At 39.9% G+C, this 20,745-nt stretch overlaps 1 protein-coding gene across 6 annotated transcripts in view; it reads left to right on the plus strand.

Annotated features, from left to right (window-relative positions):
- ERC1 (ELKS/RAB6-interacting/CAST family member 1) overlaps positions 1–20,745 on the plus strand; it is a 270,885-nt gene that overhangs the window by 30,429 nt on the left and 219,711 nt on the right. For all 6 annotated transcript variants that reach the window (XM_041398556.1, XM_041398557.1, XM_041398558.1 and 3 more), the window contains exon 2: positions 19,559–19,975. In XM_041398556.1, the coding sequence (XP_041254490.1) occupies positions 19,559–19,975 (417 nt within the window). The remainder of the gene's footprint in view (positions 1–19,558; positions 19,976–20,745) is intronic.

Raw genomic sequence — 20,745 nt, forward strand, 5'->3', positions numbered from 1 at the left:
AGAATTAGAAGAAAAACCTCCTTAATCCATTTATGCCCAAACTGAATCTCAGAGCATTTCTACCCCACATCTCCTTTGCAGGAGATGCAGCTGGTACACTGAAGATCTCCCTCTGGGTGAGGTGTGCTGCTTTGGGTGGTTTGTCTCTGCATCCCCCATGCCTCAGTTTGTGTGCAATGAGGAGAAATTCATCCTGGTGTAGCACTAGTATTTATAATTGAGAGTGTTGTTGAAGTCTTCTGTGCTGTCCAGACAAATTGAAATTTTTCTGCTTTTGCTGATTCATTCATTCAGAAATTTAATTAGAATGTCTGAAGAAGTTCTGCTGCTCTAACTAAATTAAGCACCTTCCTGAGGATGTAAGTGCTGCATTTCAGACCAGATGTTGTCTCTTGTTCTGGATTGGTTGATCATCTGATTGACTCAGTAGGAGTCCTACATGTATTTTTGAGATTTAGCACCTGGTAAATGTCTCCCTGTCCTGAACTTTTTAAAATTTTAATCTATTCATTAGCAAATGTATTTGACAGAAATATCTAAATTGTGCTAAATGAATGTATCTGATTACTAACTCTTAATTACTATCTGGATGGAATGCAGTTACGAAATACCAACAGGCTGGGAGTAAATAAGTAATCCTTGATATTTGTCTTCTTCAGAATTCATGGTCATAAACTAAAACACAAGAATTTGCAACTCAATATGAGGAAGAACTTTATTACATTGAGGGTGGCAGAGCAGTGGAACAGTTCAGGAGTCTCCCTGTCTGGAGACATTCCAAACCCCAGGAAGCGTTTCTGTGTCACCTGCTCTTGGTGACCCTTGGCATCCCTTGGCAGGGATGCTGGAATGGATGATCTCCAGAGGTCCCTTCCAGCCCTGGCTATCCTGTGGTTCTGTCTTGTGCTGTGAGTTGGTGGGTGCCAGAAGTCAGTGATGGAAACCCACAGTGGCTCCTGAGACAAGTATTGATGGTGGACTGACCATTTGAGCTTAAGGCATCCTCTCTTTTATGTACCACAGGAGGGGGCATTAACAGCTGTAATCTCAGCAGACTGGACTGTAGAAATGAAGGCACCTGAGGACTGATCCTCTTCTGCCCTCTGCCTTGTTGCTTCAGTTTACAGCTGAACTTTGTATATACCTGAAGCCTGAAACCCAGGTAGTTTGAGTTGTACTTTTTGTGAAGGACTTTTCTTTGCCTGTATCAAAAATCCTGTTTATCCTTACCAGACAAAGCATTGCATGAGCTACCCTCCAATGAGCTTCATCATCATATTTATATAAAACTTGGTCTTTTTAAAAACATGCCCCCCCCTTTTTTTGTTAAATTATTATTATTATTGTTTTTTTCCCCAGTGAGAACACTTTGGGTCCTCAGAGTGTGTTCTTCTGGGTCACTGGGGTGTGTTGTAATAGACCAGAGAGAGAAATTTGTAGTTTGGGGACAAACACTATCTGTAGCATTTCAGAAAAATTACCCTTCGTGAGACCTGCAGAGCTGCAAGTACTTTCATTCATACATTTGTTAAGCGTGGCACTAAAGGAAGTGTCCAGGCAGCAGAAAAGCTGTAACTGTCCACAGTCTCAGGACTTTCTGGTAATCCATGGAATGTACAGGCACTGCATGCAGCCACCAAAAAGCTGTAACTGTCCACAGTCTCTTTCTGGTAATCCATGGAATGTACAGGCACTGCATGCAGCCACCTCTAGTGTGGTGATACACATGGACAGTCATTTAAAGAAAACAGGACCTGTGAATGGAGAGTATCTGAAATGTTCATTCTCTATTTATGTTCACCTCCTGTATATGCTACCTACTTTTATGGAGCTCTTGGTCTTACAAGGGATTCTTCTTCTTAAAACAGAGATATCCACATTATTGAGGGGAAAGTGGTGACTGGGAGGAGCATGAAGGCTTTTCATGAGCAAGTGGTGGAAATTGAGCATTTGGGTGGGTACTTGGGAGGTTCCCTTTAGGGAACCCTTTAGTGCTGCTGTGCAAAATGCTGTTAACGGGTTAGTCATCTCTTTAACTTCACATGCAGAGCTGTGTTGGCAAGGAGAATAAGAAGGTTCCCACTACTAGAAAGAAGGCGTAACTATTAAATAAAAATTTTAGTTTGATACAGTTTTCCTGTCAAAGGAGTGGCACAGTATTTTAGCCTTTTGCCTCTTCCCTGACAAAGCAGAATCAGGCAGGGAAGTTCTGAACTCGCTGTGTGTGAACTCCTGGGACACTCAACGGGAGTTCAGCTTGGAGAGCGGAGCTGTTTCTTCCCTCACACTGCCCGTGGGCAGTTTTCTTGCATCGTTCTCCTGTGAATAGATGCAAACATGTGGTCCAGACTGGCTCTGCTCTTACTGACCACGCTGTGCAGTGACTGAACTCACTGTCAGTAAAAGAGGGCTGACTGGAATCTCCCATGCAAGAGCAGGAGGTGATTTTTTCAGGAAAGCCAGCCAGAAAGCCAAAGTCCAGTGTGAGGCTGATGTTTTGTGTTGGTTTTCCAGTATAATCAGGATCCGTGAAAAAAGTGCTAACTGGGAAATTCTGTTTTCATGCTTTCCTGACCTATGTAGGAACTCTTCTCGTTATTTCCCATAAGAGAATCCTTTTTCAGGATTTTTCAGGAGCTTTACTTGTGATTTCTAGAGTTGGTTTTAATACTGAAATAAAAAATTTAACTCCTCAATACTTTGGTATTTTCTCTTGTTTTTTGTTCCTTTCAGTTACAGCCAGTCTTGCCAGTGAGGAGTACTGCTTATACATGGGCAATGTGCTTTCGAAGTATTACAAATACTTCTGAAATATATGGTGAGACTCAAACACATTTCTTAAGATTTAGTAGGTAAGCAGAACTGAGGATATTGAAGTACCTTTTTCCATGTAATACAGCTGCTTCCAAAGTTTCACATTTTTGCAGTACATCTATTGATTTTTTTAACTTTAATTTTTTTAATAAGTCATGTTTTGCCAGTGTATTTTTACAGTAACTTGTAGTGTAGTTTGATTTAATTTTACTGCAATTTCTAATTCAATTTATTTTAAAGTTATTTCTAGTTTCATTATTTCTGTCTTGGGAAAGGAAATACTTTATTCATTAATTTTAATGTTCACTTTTGTAGCAATGTTCAGAAGGTAATAAATGGATTGAATGGATCAATGGAGTCATTGGTCCAGCTTTGGATTCATTACTCAGCTGCTATCTATTTATATTACATATTTAAGTTGGCCTATTTGTTTTGAAGGGGTCAAGGTTCTTATATTACTTCTTTCTAAATAATAAAAGGAATTTTTCTGTCAGACTAGTTTAACATAATTGTGGGGGTTTTTCCTATTAAAATCGCTTATGAAGAATACATTATTTTTCATTTAAGACACTCTGTCAGCACAGCTGTTTATTTTTAGTGACTTACTGTTTGTGCTATGTTCCTTCACTGAAAATGTTTTTAGAGCAGACACACCAACAAAAAGGTGAGGGTCTTTGAAACTTTTCATTAGGAGCCTTAAATGTGGTTGGTCAAGACAAGTGTTTTAGGGTCCCTAATGCAGATTCTGCTGTGAGGAGGGAGAGAAATAAGAGGATCCATAGATGTCTTCGTTGTAAGATTTAATCCCACATTGTGTTTCTTTTAGTAGTGTCAAAATGTACCCAGGGCTTCTGTTTGGGTTGAGTGCTGTCACTTCCATGGCAGGATGTGGGGTACCATGGCTGTTACCTGGCTGGGGATGCTGAATGTGTGAAGCTGAGAGAGCTGCTCTCTGCTGGGCACAGAAGCTGAATCCTAGGAATTCTTGGCCTGAGTGGAGCCACTGGTGAGTCACTGCCAGTGCCAGCAGCAGAGAGCACAGGAAGGTTATTGTGTGACAATTGGTGACAGCAGTGACTCACTGCTGCTAGGAGAGTGGTGCACAGAGATTTGGAGGGTTAAATTCTTCCTCCAAATAAATTATCAAATTTTCCAGTAAGGCTATCAGTCTGTCTTCTGGGAAAATTAAGGTATGTTTAGTGTCTAGGCACCATTGTGTCTAAGTGTTGTTCATTATTACATCAGTAATGCACAGATTTGTTTCAAGGAAATTTTATTTTCTGGAAGACAATTGAGATAGAAACCTCATATTAGCAACAGGCTTGACCTATTGTATTTTCTTTAAAGTAGATACTATACATACTAGAGGTTCTTACCAGTCCTGTCCTACCTAGAGCAGCTTTTTCAGGATACAGTTAAATATTCTGATTATCTATGTGGCAATACCCACCCCTTTTTTGGAGGGAAGAGACATCTCCAACAAGGAGAAGCTGGTAACCACAGCAGGGCTTGTAGAGAAGTAAAACATTAGAAAAAGGACATAAGCAGCAACTTCCAAGCTGAGAACAGAATAAGAAATTTTGCTCTGGGTTCATGTTGCTCAGTTTCAGTAGGAAATAAACCTGGCTGGCAGCTGTAGGTGAGGGGGGATATTATGGAGGGAGTTCATTCCATCAACTGGCTCCTGTGAGTCAGAGTTGTCTGTGGGATAGTGAGCAGAGCTGTGGGTGTGGAAGGGGGAAAATATAATATTCAGTAAGCCAGTACTGAATTCTAAAAATCATAGACTAGATAAAACAGTGATTTTAAAATAAATAACCAGTATTAATGCACTGAATTTGTTATTTGCTGCTTGATGATTTCAGAGATGTGACACAAAACCAGCAAAGCCTAATGAAGAACAAGTGTGCTCTGAGAGGTGTTTCCTGTTTATCAGCTGGTAGAATTACCACCTCTCCATACAAATCTTGTGCTCAGACCTTTTAGACCATGAGAATGGTAATGGTTTCTTGAAAGCTTTAATTCATTCATTATTTATTGTTCTCCTTTTCTGCTGAAACAGTTTGTTTCACTATTTATATTGTGGTTTTGTTTCAGGGTTGGTGGTGTATTATTCTGGTTATCCTAGCACATACATAAACATGACAGTTGCTGTCCAAAGGATTTGAGGGAAGCAATGGTTAGAAAGTGATAGGATGGTGATTTTTGACTCAAAGAAATGCAATTGCATTATTTGCTTGGCTGTTCTCCAGAGCTTTTTAAAAAATTATTTTAATCTTGACCAAGGAAAGATGGCATTTTCAGTGTTTTTAGGCCCCATTATATATTCTCCTCTGACAGTAGCTGAGGTTTGAGTTTATAAATCACTCTTCACTAGCTCAAGTAGTGATTTACTTTTTTAAGAATGCTTTTTTCCACCTATTCTATGTTAGATTTTAAATAATTTAATAACTAGCTGTTTTTTCAACTGCTTTTACTTAAATTAAAACAGTTGAATTGCTACTTCATTTCTTCAAATGAAGAAATGTTCATTCTTCATTTCTTGAACTGTTTGTGGTAGTTTAATCAAAAGGATTGGCTCTGTTCTTTTCTGGCAAAAATAACCAAATAATGGGGTTTTATTTTTAGGAGTGTATGTTGTGATACCAGGTGTCTTTTACATTTGACCAATTGTCCTTTACTGAATGTTGTGTATTAGGATTTTAATGGGGTTTTCCTCAGAAAAACAAAATCTGAATAAAAAAGTGAACAAATTACTGACTGTGACTGCAAACCCCATTACCCAGCACTGCCAAGCCCAGCTCTAAACCATGTCCCCAAGTGCCACATCTACACATCTTTTAACTACCTCCAGGGATGGTGGCCCAGCCACTGGCTCGGGGCAGCCCATTCCAATGTGTGAATAAATGTTTGTAATATCCAACCTCCCTGGCACAATTTGAGGCCATTTCCTCTGTCTTACCACTTGTCAGAAGGAGAAGAGCCCGACCCCCACCTGGCTGCACCCTCCCTTCAGGTGGTCATGAGAGCCATGAGGTGTCCCCTGAGCCTCCTCCAGGCTCAGCTTCTCCCGCTGCTCCTCACAGGACTTGTTCTCAGACTCTTCATCATCAACACTGCTCCTCCCTGGACAGCACCATCTCTGTTTCCTGCGTGACCATTCTCAGATGCTTCATCCTGTGGTTTCTGGCTCATCAGGAACCTGCATCTCACAGCTCTGTGGATCTCCATCCCATCCCTGCACTGACAGCAGAACCTCACCAGTGCTGTCCCCAGGCTCATCTCTAGTGAGATTCTGTGTTTTCCCTTCCCCCTTGCCATGTGGTTCAGAGCTCTCAATGAGCCCTGCTGGCTCCTGTGCAGAGATCCTGTTTCCCCTTTGAGACAGGTGTACCCTGGCTCTTGCCAGCAGGCCTGCTGTCATGTAAACTGATCTATAATTAAAAAAGGCAAAATCCTGCCAGTGACAGCAGGCTCGCAGCCAGGTATTGATCTGCTGGCTCTTCCTTTTTCTTCCTCCTCATTCCCTGAAAATGATAGGAGAGAGGAGAACAGTTCATGTGCTCCTTATCCTTTAACCAGTCATGAATCTCTACAGCAAATGTATCTCAGAAAAGTGTTGCCAAGAGAGTGTTTTAATGATGAGTAAAACATATGTTAATTTTAGGTGAAATCTAAAAGGAGTGCAGGGAGTATGAAATCCAGGGTTGTGGAATGGTTTCTTAGTAATGCATTCAGGGTTTCTGTGTTAATTAGGTGTATGAATCTTCTGTCTAGTAAACCTAATCTAGGCATCCATTTGAGTGATAAAAAAAAGAGTGAACCTCTGCTTTTAATTAACATATGGGTTTATTTCTGTGGGAAGGCACAGCAAGGTGTTCTGAAATGTGCCTTAAGCTTAGCATTTAAGTAAGAGCCACCATTGTTCCTCTGGCCTCGCATTGAGATGGATGAAGAAGAGAGAGTCCTTTCCCTAATTCTTTCTAGGTCCCAGAAAATACCCAAGAGTTGAGTGGAATTTGGGTCTTCAGAGCCAGCTTGTTGTGTTGCCCTGAAATAAAATGTCTAACACTAGACAAGTGAGTGTTCCAGATTTGCAATGCTACAAGCACTTTTTAATTTTTATTTTTAGTTCTGAATCGCCAGACTCTTACAAAGCATGTAGCTCTGAGAGGGCTAACTCTGTTCAGACAAGTGTAAGCTCTTGCTGCAGTTGGTGGATTGATGCCTTGAGCTCACCACAGGGAATTCCATTCTCCTTTCTGTCTTGACAGTTGTTCATACAGATTTACCAGCAGATTTAGATATTTCTCTGAACAGTGTTTAGATGCAGAGGACTTGGTTACAGGATGGCCTGCATAAAGAACCAAAAAGACTTTATTGCCCAGCATTTCCATTTTTACAGATCTTGATTATCTGTTATCTGTGTTATTGCAGATCTTGAACATTTATGTGTTCTCCACCTGGTCTATAAAGAAGCAAGGGTTCAGTCATTGCTCTGCAAGAAGCATAACAGCATGACAAACTGCTTGAATGGCCATGTAGTACTAATTCATGAGTAAGCAGCTCCTGAAAAGATTTGTTAACAGCCAGTATTTGTTCAGTGAGAGATTTACCCCAGATGATTTTATCAAAGCTGTCTATGCCAACTGTCCATTTTGATTCGTGGGCAATGCAAGAATATTCAGTGTTGGATAGTTTTATGTTTATTGCCATCAAGTCAGATCTCCTTTATGTTCTTCTCTTTTCCTCGATTCCTAGAGTGATGTGCAAGGTTAGACAAGACAGTACTAAAGCTTTTCCTGACAAAAGTCGTTCTAGCTGTCAGTCCTGTTGTTGGTACTCATTTTAGCTTGTCTAGCTCACATTCTGAACAGATGGATTTCTGATGCCTACTAGGAGTTCAGCTTACTGCACCTGATGTCTTCAGTGGTGGGTGACTGAGCACTGCTGCCAGAGGGAATTGCCTCCTGCTCCGAGAATCCTTGTACCTAGCAGGAAGATGTCTGTGGCAAAGAACCAATCTCCTGAATGGAAAAACTTTTCTGTTTAGGTATTTTCCATCACATTCTATAAGGAATTAATAAGGAAAATCCTTGAATTTGTACTTGCAAAGCTGCATCCATCACTGCATCTTCCAGAAGCTGGAATGCTTTCTGTTAAGGTGGGTTGTGCTAGGCCTTCCCATTTCCAGAGCTATTCAAGTTCTTAATGCTTTTCTGTTGCTTATCTCTTAAAGCTGCTTAGCTTCCTAAAAGTCACACAAAGCTCCTTTAGAACTCAGTGTAATGTGCTGTGTTCTGCTTTGCTGTCAGAGGTGCTGCTGTCATTTCAACATGAGGGTAAGTGCCAGAACATTTTGATCAGAGGTTTTTTTATATGTTCTTTCACAGGGACAGTGATTGCTGCAGCCATATTCTAAATTTATCCTGAAATTCTAGTAATTCATTTGAACTGCCTGTCTTTCCCAGAATGGTACTTGGCGAGACTTGACATATCCAGAAAATAAGATTTTCAAGTCTGTTCTTTTGTGAGTGTAGCCAGTAGTTAATGGCAGAGGGCTAAAATACCATGTATCGTGTCAAAAGCGACAGGTTTAGTTGAGTTTTATCCATGATTGTTGCTTCTGTAAATTTTGCTGAAGAGATTCCTATTTTCTTTCTCCTGACATTTCAAAGAAAATGAAAAGGAGTTGCAGAGATGGAAGGGATGCATATCTTCTGTCTGGCAAGAATTTGTCTTAGTTGTGACCACTTCAAGCCTTTAATCTTGCAAAATAGTCTGTAGTGCATTGATAACTTCAAAAAGGCCCATCATTTTTACTTCAAGGACAATGAATGAATTGGTTTTGCTTTTGTTTTGGTTTTTTGTTTTCCTGTATGTAGAAGTGCACATACTGTAGTCCTCTAAAGTAGTTGGTGATATACCTGGGTACTGCTCTTGTTTCAGCAATCATTTTAGGCCTTTTGGATTTTTGACTGAGTAGAGAGGTTTGCAGTTGTTCCTTTTTGTAGCTTAAAACAAGAAAACCATGTGCAAACACTTTTCCAGGAAACTTGATTTGCTGTCCCTAAAGAATTGATGATAAACCAAATGTGAGAAGATGCAACAGTTAAAATTGCAGGATAGACAGCAGTCAGGGCAGGCACATTGGAGACACTGTGAACAAGCAGAACAAGAGGCATGGTTGTGACGCAGTAAAATTGGTTCCATCTTTTAGTGAAACAGGGGGATGAGTTGTGGGACAATATGGGGCCTCTGCACTATAATCATCTCCCTGAGAACTTTTGCCTTGCAATGTTGCCATATCATCATCTCAAGGAAGATTGTAAGTAAGGTGGCAAAACCTCACTGCAGCCATGCTCATGACAATAAATGAATTGTTTTTGCTGTTGGTTCTCTTGGTCTTGGTTGAACGTTGGGCAGAGACTCCTTTGTCAAGAACTTTCCATGTGTCTCAATACAGCCAAATGTTGTTCGTGAGCTCCTGAATGTCAGGTGCTCTATTATTCCAAGTCCTGAGTGCAGTGTTCTCACATTTATGGCCACATCTGGTCATCTGGTGTTCTTGCCTTCTCAAGAAAATGCATTAAAATAGCCAGCAAAAAAACCATCAGTGAATTTCAGTGTTTGCAGATTGCTGGTCAGCTGCTGTCCAGGTTTGATAGTTCAGTCTGATGTGGCTTACAAATACTTTATTTTTGCTGAGAACTCAATTTCTGGAGGCACAGTGTGGAAAGAACACTTTCTGCTGTAGTCACCATTCCACAGTCTCTGAGCATTGGGTGGCTTAGGTCTCCCAATGTTACTTGCTGATGAAGAACACATTCCAAATTGACAGGAAGAACAAAGTGTTGTAGTGCTGTGGGCAAGCAGAAATTGAAAACTTACTGTTTTACATTGAAACTAATTATTTGAAATATTCAGTCCTCATTCAGAAACTGTTATTTGAAATATAGCAGTCACAATCTTCAACTACTCACTCAACAAGCTTTAAAGATTCAGCCTGCTCCCAAATTTATATTCTTAGATGAGAAGCAGTTGGCTTATGCATGCAGATGCAGTTATTCAAAGTATTTTGGTCAAAATATCTTTGTGTGACACGTGAATATGTGCATTGAGATTTATACTGTGACCTCTCCAAACCAACTAGTGTAGAAGGTGGTTTAAATCTGGGTGAGATGGGTGATGTGGGTACAGTAATCAGCAGCTTTCTTGCGCATTGATTTTTCATATAGTGCTCTCTTACTAGAAATCAGCAGCTATTTTTCCTTTTTAGAGCATGTTGTTGATGTATGCTGATATGTTGGAAAGTACTGAACACAAAATCAAAGGTTGTGTAGCAGAGCACCTTTTATCTTGGATTGATTCCTTACATCAGCTAATGGAAAGACAGATTTACTGACCTCCCTAATTGAGGTGACTAATAACACATTTTTGCAGAAAAGCTCCTAATCTATTAACAAATGAGTCATCTTTCATATAGATGCTATTAATTTGAAAATATTAGACTTTCATACATATGTAAATGTTAAAATTCTCTTTCCCATAAGTGCCATAATAATTCATAATTACTTTCATGGGATGAGAGGTTCACAAAAAGCTGAATTTGGCACTTTAGCACCTATTTCACAGATGCAATTTAGAAGTAATCTGTGCTCTAGGTAAAATTGGGTGTGTTGTATGCACATGCAAAATAGGATAAGGTTGAACTCTATAACTTCTATCACGGCTGGCCTGAATATAGATCAGTTTGATGTTTGGGTATTGGCTTTTTATTTTTTTAACAAAAACCTTGTGCACAAAGATCCATTTTATCAACACAATTTTTGACAGAAGAAATCTATGCTTGCCAGACAGGGGAGACAGAATCTGCAAGGAGTTGTCTTACTGCAGTGTATGAAACTGCAAATATGCTGTTTCTTGAGCAGCGTAAAGAAAAAAAAAAATCAAAGCTCATATTTGTAAATAAATAAAACATGGTGTTTAAGTAATGTAATAGTAACCCAATTTGGACAGCCTGGTGGGAAATTGAGGTTAAAGTCAGTATGTAAATTGTTGATTCCTATGAGAAATTCCAAACATTTGCCCTAATCCCAAAATGCCTATTCTCAAGAAAGATGAGGGGCACTTAAAAAGAATCCAGTTTCTTAGTTCCAGGATAATAACATGCTGACATTCAAAGGGTATGAAATATAGATTCTTGGAAGATTTGCATGAGCAAAAGCTTTTGAAGCACAGTAAACTACAGATGTAGAAGTACTTACCTTTGGAAATGTAAACACAGAGTAGCTGGAGCTTACGGATATGACTTCAAAAATAATTTTCCTTTGAGTTCTTGAGTTCTAGTTGCCTACTAGACCATTTCTGGTGTCTGACAGAGAGCTCAAATTCCCTTAGGAAGTCAGAGAACTGTCAGAATTATATTCATAGCTAAAAAACTGATAAATGTGTGCTTTTTAGGATTTTAACAGGTTTGCCTATGCCTAATCAGAATTTTTCTTCTTACCACACAGGTATGTGCACAAATTTCTTTAGACTATTTAGAACGTGCACAAAATTTTTCTTAGAATAAGTCTTGTTTTTACTGTGCATGAGTTACTCTGTAGAACCTGCCCACATCTATACTTTGACCATAGAAACAGCCTACCTTTATTCTTGCTAAGCTGCTTCATGTTTACCAAAGATAAAATCGTGCATGTGGACATTTAGCACTGAGAGCTGGTGTACTGCACTTACTCTCTTTTACCTTGCAGCCTTTTCATGGATGTGCCTGTACACTGTGTATGAGGCTGTTTCTCATCTGCTTCCTCTGGGACTCTAAATTCATCCCTGTAGGCTTCTTTGGGGTTTGTTGGGGATTTTTGGTACAAACAGGAGCAAAGGAATTAGGCTGCTGCACGCTGCCCCTTAAATGGCTCATTTTGTGCGAGTCTAGTTCAGCTGGCAAATGTATTACTGACAACTTAAACTCTTTACCTATAGCACTTTTTTACCATCTTGCCCTTCTGCTGTCTCAGAGATAATGCAACGTTGGGCTGTCTTTAAAATACAGGTCCCTTTCTTTGACTCACAAATTAAATCCTATTAAAATCATAGCGGTATTTTGTATCTAAGCTTAACACTATAAAAATCACCCACTCATTTCCATTTAAATCAGGATTTTGAAGCCCCTGATCCATCTTACAGGGAATATGTAGCATTTCTGGAATCAGCAAGTTCTGTTTCTTCACAGCCCTGCTGGACACCTGACATTAGCCCTTTTCCCAATGTCTTTGCGTGGGCTGCAGCTGAATGTCAGCAGGGACTCCCTCAGACAGCCAGGCTTTGCTTCTGCAGGGCATTCAGCAGAATCCATTTCCCAGAAATGCTGCCAAAACTTTAACTCTTTGAGCATGGGAGGGTGTGATTTCACACAGTGACCAAATTCTGTTCTCTACCATTTTGCATGTGGTCTATTTTGAGCTGAGTGTGGTTCTCCCTCTTAAAAATGTTTGAAATGCTTTTGTTGTAAGAAACATGAGAGTTATTGTCATAATGCAAAAGTTCGTGCATGTGGATTTTCTGGCAAGAAAAACACAGTTTTTGCATTCACATTCTCATTTTCTGGTGATGTACATTTGATGAACAGACCTTGCAGAATTGTTCTTCTGAAATAAAGTATCATGATTATTGTATCTTTCCTTTCAAGAGAAATAGCATTGTACTCGTGGTGAACTAGAAACAAAAGTAAGGCAGTGTTTATAGGTACTACAAGTAAGTTTCAGACCTGCAATGCCTTTTGTAGCTAAAAGCTTGTGTGCCTTGTCTTTTTTTGCCAGCTGTAAAAATAATTTGCTTAAGGACAGAGTAGCTGTAAACTGGCATCTTCCAAAACTTAGTTTTTGTTTGATTAACAAATTACATGTCTCTTTTTAAAAATTTTAAAATGTTGTAGTTTTTTATTCCTGGGTTGGATCCTGAAAAAGAAATACAGAACTATGTGACATATAATAAAAAAAGGAAACGTGTTGTTGTGGTTTAACCACAGCCAGCAATTAGCTACCACACAGACACTCACTCTGTCCCTGGTGGGTGAGAGTGGGACAGCTTGTGGGTTGAGATAAAGACAGTTTATTAGGTAAAGAGAAAGCATGAGGAATTCATTCCCTAGTTCCCATCACCAGGCAGGTGTCCAGCCCTTTCCAGGAAAGCAGGGCTCCATCCTGAAGTGATGGTGACTTGGGCTGTCAGATGCCATAAATCCAATATCCCATGCTCCTCTTCCTTCTCCCAGCTTGTATTGCTGAGCACATCACCTGGGCTGGGGTATCCCTTGTGTGGGTTGGGATCAGCTGTGCTGGCTTTAATCCCTCCCAGCTCCTTGTGCTCCCCCTGCCCACTCACTGGCAGGGTGGGGTGAGAGGCAGGAAAGGCCTTGACTCTGTGCAAGCCCTGCTCAGCAATAACCAAAATACCCCGGAGTTATCAACAGTGTTTTCAGCACAAATCCAAAACACAGCCAGCTACTATGATGAAAATTAACTTTACTTCAGCCAAAACCAGCACACCTGTCCTGTGTTGTGTCCAAGCACGTGGTGTTTTCTACATGAAGAACAGCCTGATGGCTGAGCAGATTGGCAGAGAACTGCCAAATATGTGTGCATCATAAAGCTCATTCAGGACAGGATGTACTGGCTTTGTGGGCTAACAGTAGATGTGACCAATAAGTTTTTAATAGCCTATGTTTGTCAGTAGTATTTTTATAAGAAGCTTTTATTAAATCTGCTGATTTCAGCAAAACTCTTGTTAGGATTTTTTTTTTCCGTGGAGTGGGATTTCTGATTAAGAATTTGGTAAGAGTGAGATGAGATTACCCTAAGCAGGAAATAGATTGTGTGAGAGTTGCTAAGGGGTCTCTTGGTTAATTTGAATGAAGTCCCTGACACTCTTCCCTTTAGGACACAGATGTGTGAGGAATGCAAGCTTGAATTTTGAAGTCACTCAGTATTCAGATATTTGTGCAAAGCAGAAACTCTCTGTCCTTTCTGTAAGAATAACTTGTTAGAGATCCACCCAAGAACATCTTTATTGCTTCCTTACTGGAGCCTCCTTTGAGTCATATGATGAGTAAGAGCCTGAAGCCCTCTCTTCCAGGTGGAAGCTTTCACAGCACTAAATATTCTGGTAGGACCTCTCTTTTTCTCCCTGTCCTTATCACTACCCTGCATTCCCTTGCTCATGATTGAGTCTTCACTGTTCTCCCAGTGTCAGAGAAATCTAAGTGGCTGAGTTTTGCAGAATGTAACAATACTTCCCCACCTCATTGTGACACATTTCTGTGACACTGTCACGTAATTGTATGTTATGTTTTTCCCTTGTTTCTGGGAAAGAGTACATTCTGTTTCTTTTTGCTGATTTTTTCAGGCTTCTCTTGAACATTTTTTCTTGGTATTCAAAAATGAAAGGAATTTTCTCGGTTTAACCTACTTAGAATTTAAATAGAGGAGATTAAGGGGAATTTAACTATGGAAGTGTTTGGTGACTAGGTGCCTTGCAGAACCCAGAGGTCTAATTTAGGCATTTAGACTTCTTGAATAAATTATGGGATAAGTTGTATGTCTGATTACAGCAGTTACACAGATAGTATCTGCAGAATGAATAATCTAAAATCCAAACCCAAATGAAAAAATGCATATTGGAATATTAAACACTGTAGCTTGGTAGGTCAAGCTCTGTCTTGCAAAGATGAGTTTGGAAATCCTTTCTTTAAAAAGCATATCAAAATTTAATCCTTTCTTTCAAAATCATGGTAGTAGCAGTGCTGTCTCCTTTTGATCTAAAATGTAGTGTTAGAATACAGGTCTTGGCTGTAGAATATCAATTAAATTTCTTTTTCTGACTGAGAAAGTTAAAATGCACATCCCCCATTTCTTTGGAATGGTAAACATTTAAGTTAGTTGGAAGTATTGCTATTCAGGTCTTTCTGTTCTTATGTGTTCCACCAATTAGAATAAGAAGCTGTGCTCTCTTTAATATTTTCTGTCAGGCCTACTGAATCGTTAAATATTTTATGCAAAAAGGAAAAGCTTCAACAGAGAGAGATGAAAGGAGCTGCCTGCAGCTCTCACCAGTGCAGCTGTAGGTGAACTGTAGCATTACCTTGAGACTGCAGCAGCAGGACAGCTTTGGGAACCAAATCCCAGGAACTTCTCCATCCTACTGTGGTCTGGGAGCTCACCCATCTGCCAAGGTGTGGGAAATGTGAATTTGAGTCCTGATAGCTGGAGGCAAAGATTCTTTGGAATGGTAAGGTGATAAACATTTAAGTTAGTTGGAAGTATTGCTATTCAGGTCTTTCTGTTCTTATGTGTTCCACCAATTAGAATAAGAAGCTGTGCTCTCTTTAATATTTTCTGTCAGGCCTACTGAATCGTTAAATATTTTATGCAAAAAGGAAAAGCTTCAACAGAGAGAGATGAAAGGAGCTGCCTGCAGCTCTCACCAGTGCAGCTGTAGGTGAACTGTAGCATTACCTTGAGACTGCAGCAGCAGGACAGCTTTGGGAACCAAATCCCAGGAACTTCTCCATCCTACTGTGGTCTGGGAGCTCACCCATCTGCCAAGGTGTGGGAAATGTGAATTTGAGTCCTGATAGCTGGAGGCAAAGATTGAATCGTGTTCTGCTACTTAGAGATGTAAATTTTGGGTTGCTGGATAAAAGTCAAACTGTCTCAACTCTCTGGTTGGGAAGTTGACCTGTGGAAATAATGCAGGCAGAGGAACACCTGGTGTAAGGGGTTATGTTTACACCATGTCCTTTTAGGATTTCTCTTTGAGATGAACCTGAAGGTGCTTAGCTCTGTCAAGAGAAAAATTTGTTGGACATAACCATAACTAGAGAACTGGGCTCACAAAAATCCCTTTGTGATTTTTTACATGTCGTTATAATTTTTAGTGAGGCTTAAAGACTCGTTTTCATTACTTGAAAAATAAAACCAGGGAATCCTCAAGATTTGAGACAGGAACAATAAATTTCAAACAAAGTACAGGTTCACAGTAATTGCTTTGACTTTAATTACATTGCCTGCATTAAGCTCTTTCACAAAAGCATGATTGTTACTTCGTAGAGTATGGCATAATGAAGCTCAGTGATATTAAAAGTATTTTTACATGTTTATTTATATATAAGACTATTTCAACAGTATTTTTCAATTTTCTTGAGATCTCTAGTCAGGTCTTAGAAATTAAGTATCAGTGGCTTGTGTTGCATGAAGTTGGAAAATATTTTGCCTTTCTAGGATAGTTTAAAAGTGAAGTCTAGAAATGGATGAGATGCTAGTAAAGACTGCCTGCTCCTTGAGTGGGAAAATGATGGGGTTTTCTTAAAATTATACAGAAGACAAGAAATTTTAACTGAAAAAGTAGTTTAGTTATGATACCAGCTTGTAAAGAATATTGTTCTATTCTGAGAATCATAAAAAAATATTGGAAAGCAGAGAAAAGAACCCATTTTGCATACATTTTGCATGTTGGAAAAGAGTGGGTGTCAGAAACACAGAATAATTTTCTGTGGCGTGTTTTCCAGTTACCTTTCACATAATAAAGTTTATTCTCGACTGAGCAGCAGTTCAGAGAACAGTGGGAGTTATTTTTAAGCTCAGCTCTAACTTTTCCACTTACTCCACCTCTTCATTTTTCGTGGGAAACTGAATTACAGGCAGTTGCTGACCAATTGTCAGGTATTCCAAACTCCCTTGTCTTTATTTCAGAGACTGATGGATATCAGTAAATCCTGTTTGTCACTGGTATTAATTTTTTTTTTCCCCCCACATCATGTATTTGAATCATATAATAGATTTTGGTTTAGTGACCCAAAAGTTCCAGGGAGGCATTTCCATGTTTAGGGGAAATAATTTCTGTGGGTCCGAGACATAGTTTTTGTTTGTGTAACCTGAAATGACATTTCACAGCAGATCAGATGGTAAAAATGTAAGAATTTGGTTTGGTGATTTGGGCCATTGATGTTTATAAATAACCCAAGTTTGATTCCGAGACAACATTGAGTAGAGGAAATAATTTCATTTAATCGATGATGTGGTTGTTCAGAAGAAGCTCTTTCCTCGCCTGGGAGAAAGGAAATGCTGAAGTAGCAGCATGTGGAGAGCCAGGTGGAAGCATGTGGGAATTTTGTTTGTTAGCTGGAGGAACAACACACAGCTGGGCTGTGAATAAGTAGGGCTTCTCAAATACAAATGGAATTAACTCGTGTGGAATTGTAAAGCTACATATAGTGGGGTTACTGTTTAATTGTAGCAAAATTTGAGGACATTTTCTCACTGCTGCTGTTAAAGTCCTACTGACTTTATTGGTGGGGTATAGGTACAGGTGAGGCAAATGTTTTAATGAGTGCAGGAGGATTTCTCTTACAGCTCAGCCAACATGCATTGATTGAACAGATGCAGTGGTTTTGATTGCCTACCTGTAGTGCCTCAGTTTCAGGGCTTGGACGTGGTTCTGGCATTTCTCACTTTGTCATTTCTCCAAACCACAGTCAATTACTGAAAGTTGAGATCTTTAATTAAAAAGAAAGTGATTTCTGAAAATCTTTTGGAAGTCCATATTAATTACCATCAGATATATTTTCATCTCTTACTTGAAAATAAATCTGGGCTGCCACCAATATATAAACACAATTACTTTGTTCTAAAAGGTTCATTACTTGTTCTCTCACCTAATATATCCATGCTATGTTGCACACAGATTCTATAACCTGAAGTGTAGTTGTAGATTAACCAAATTACTAACTTCCAGATACTGTGTTATTGAAGTTGAAGAAAAGGCAATTACAGCATCTTAAACCAGCCACAGAGCTTTGCATTTAAGCTGATTCCAGTTTATGCTGATGCTGTAAAGGATGTTTCCATTTTCTTCTCTGCCAGCTCCTTGGCAGCACCTGCCACCCCTGCTTTGCACCAGAATCAGCACTGATGCAGCCACACTGTCACCTCAATTGGAGATCTGGCTGCTAAGGCATTTTCTTTGGTGTTTGCTGGGGCTGATTTTCAGCCATCAGGTGAAGTTTTGATCCTGTTGTCAGTGCCAACCACCTGAGGAAGGACAAACAGCAAGCCCTTTAGTGGCAGTGTGGCCTTAGGTGAGCTGACAGTGTGACAGCAGCTTTGGTTGTGAAAAGCTGCTCTTAGGCCAGAGCACAAATGGAGGGAAAGCACTTGGTCTAAAATACTGACTTCTGCAAAGAAAATGGGTTTGGACTGCCTTTGTGCACTATTCTGTACAACCAAAAGAACCCTTTGTGTTTCTAAAACAGATTAAAGGTAAGTAACTCTGCTATAAATGCTATCTGCTGTTTTTTCATAGAATCACAGTGTGCTTGAGGTTGCTGGGAGGTCAGCTGGTCCAACCCCTTGGCTCAAGCAAGGCCACTTAGATCCTGTTGCCCAGGGCCATGTCCAGACAGCTTTTTACCATCTTCAAGGCATTTTACATAAGAATTGTGATAAACATAGTCTTGGAGTAATGCTTAAAGCCAATCTTCATAGTTTCTCCTTTTACAAATACTTGAGTAAAATTATGTACTTGGATTTATAGAAAGCATTAATTTCGCACCGTCTTTACATTTTAGACCTCACCACTGTGTGTCTGCATCAAGCTTGATCATAGAATATAATTTATTCTAGTACTTTAGTGAATACTGTAATAGCTGTATATGAGACACTTGATTTTTTAAATATAAATGTAGACCCCAGGGATTAGTGCATCCCACTTATTCACACTCAGACTAAATTGTAAGCATGTCTGCCTCACTTAAGGGAGAAGAGATGTATCACTCAGTGTGCATCTCATTCCTGGTAATCAAATCTTGGTGCAGTGTTTGTACTCCTCTGTTATTGGCTTGATACTTCTGTCTTGCAGAGAAGAGAAAAGATATTTATCAAAGTATAAACAAAGACATTTTTGTGTGGGCAAACTGTGCTTCTCCTGTATTGTCCCATTATATTAACCCACTGTATTCAGTCATTGAGAGAGGATTTATTGTCTTGCACAAAAACAAATTACTGCTGATCATTTGATTGACTTCACATTCCTGTTCGTGAGGTGGTAACTTCTCTTCTGTGCTAAAATCCTCATGCATTACATTTTACAGTGTGACCCTTTCCCTGTGCAGCATTTATCCAGTTTTCTATAGTTGTGTTTCTTCATTGCAAGCTGAAGTGTATTCTCTAAGTCAAATGGGAGATCTGTGCTAGGTGTAGAGTTACTGCTGAAGAGCTTGGGAGCCTTCACAGGTGGTTACATTTTGTGGGTGATATGTAAATTCTAATAGCACTGTGCCCCTCTGCTTTGCCAAGATAGTAATTCCATAGTAATTCTGGGTTTTCTTTTGCATAATTGTTCTATAGGGGAGGTGAACTTTTGGAAGGGGACTGACACAAGTTGCTGAAAGCTGCTGACATTTTCCTGTTTGAATCGGTCACTCTCAAGTTGATGCAAGTGGAAGAGTCACTCAAGCAAGAGTCTTCTAAGTGTTAAGCAACCTCTGCCAGGCATAGAAGGAGTAACTTGAACTTTCTGTAGTATAACCCAGTTCCACCTCAATTTTGCTTTCAAAAACTCATTGTTGGTCTGTTACCATGGTGGTTTCCTCTTGGTTGGTAGTTCAGGAGGTCTGATGTGGCTCATACTCTTTCCTTTATTTCTCCAGTGGAGGGAATCCTCTGATTTAATCTGTTTGTTCTTTCAGCATATGCAGATGACTATCCAGGCTCTCCAAGACGAGCTGCGGATCCAGCGGGACCTGAACCAGCTGTTCCAGCAGGACAGCAGCAGCAGGAGCAGCGAGCCCTTCGTGGCAGAGCTGACAGAGGAGAACTTCCAGCGGCTGCACGCGGAGCACGAGCGCCAGGCCAAGGAGCTGTTCCTGCTACGGAAAACCTTGGAGGAGATGGAACTGCGTATTGAGACACAGAAACAGACCTTAAATGCACGTGATGAGTCCATCAAAAAGCTGCTGGAGATGCTGCAGAGTAAAGGGCTGTCAGCAAAAGCCACTGAGGAAGACCACGAGCGGACACGACGGTTGGCTGAGGCAGAGATGCACGTGCACCACTTGGAGAGCCTTCTTGAACAGAAGGAAAAAGAAAACAACATGCTGAGAGAGGTGAGTGATCAAAGTCATCTCCAGTCTTAAACTCCTCTCTGTCTCTTGTCCATTTCACAGTTGCAAGGACACAATCTTCCATCCTCTCTATAAGCTGTAATTTACATTAGATTCGATTTGTGCACATTTTAAAACTTCTTTATGGCTTCCTTGCATGTACCTTTTGGGGTTTTGTGCTCTGGGCCCCACTTTGCCTGTAGTCTTCCTAGGAATCTCTGGAGGTGAATTGTCCTAAAGCCCATAAAATGAATTCTTCTGCTCTATTGTAGTTAGAGAGAAAGTAGCTACCTGTGTTTAGGTGAGAGCAGAGAAAGAAATCTTTGCAAGAGTAATGGATGATTGCTCAACAGTTTCCATGGAAACAGTCATCTTGCTGTGAAGGGTATTTGATAAAACTATTAGCTGCCCTGGATGCACAGCCGAAAAAGAGATTTCTTAAAGGGGCACTGCTGCACACATAGGTGTAACGCCTTGTCACCATCCTTCTGAAAAGAGAAAAACTCTTGTTTGTCTGTATTGTACCTTAAAAGAGTACAGTGGACCTTCTCACCGTCCTTCTAAACAGAGAAAAAACTCTCGTTTGTCTGTATTGTACCTTAAAAGAGTACAGTGGCAGACATTCTTCACTGTTAATAATTTAAAACTAATTATAACAAAATATAGTCTATGTAGAATACAAATATTTTACTAAAACAAAGGAAAATAAGTGAAAGAAAATGAGTTATTGTGTAGTCAGTGTCGTTACGTTTTTTGATATTATTAAATGCGTT

This window comes from Onychostruthus taczanowskii, unplaced genomic scaffold, assembly GCF_017590055.1.
Source record: "Onychostruthus taczanowskii isolate IOZ18803 unplaced genomic scaffold, ASM1759005v1 scaffold15, whole genome shotgun sequence".
In the NCBI taxonomy this organism is placed as follows: Eukaryota; Metazoa; Chordata; class Aves; order Passeriformes; family Passeridae; genus Onychostruthus; species Onychostruthus taczanowskii.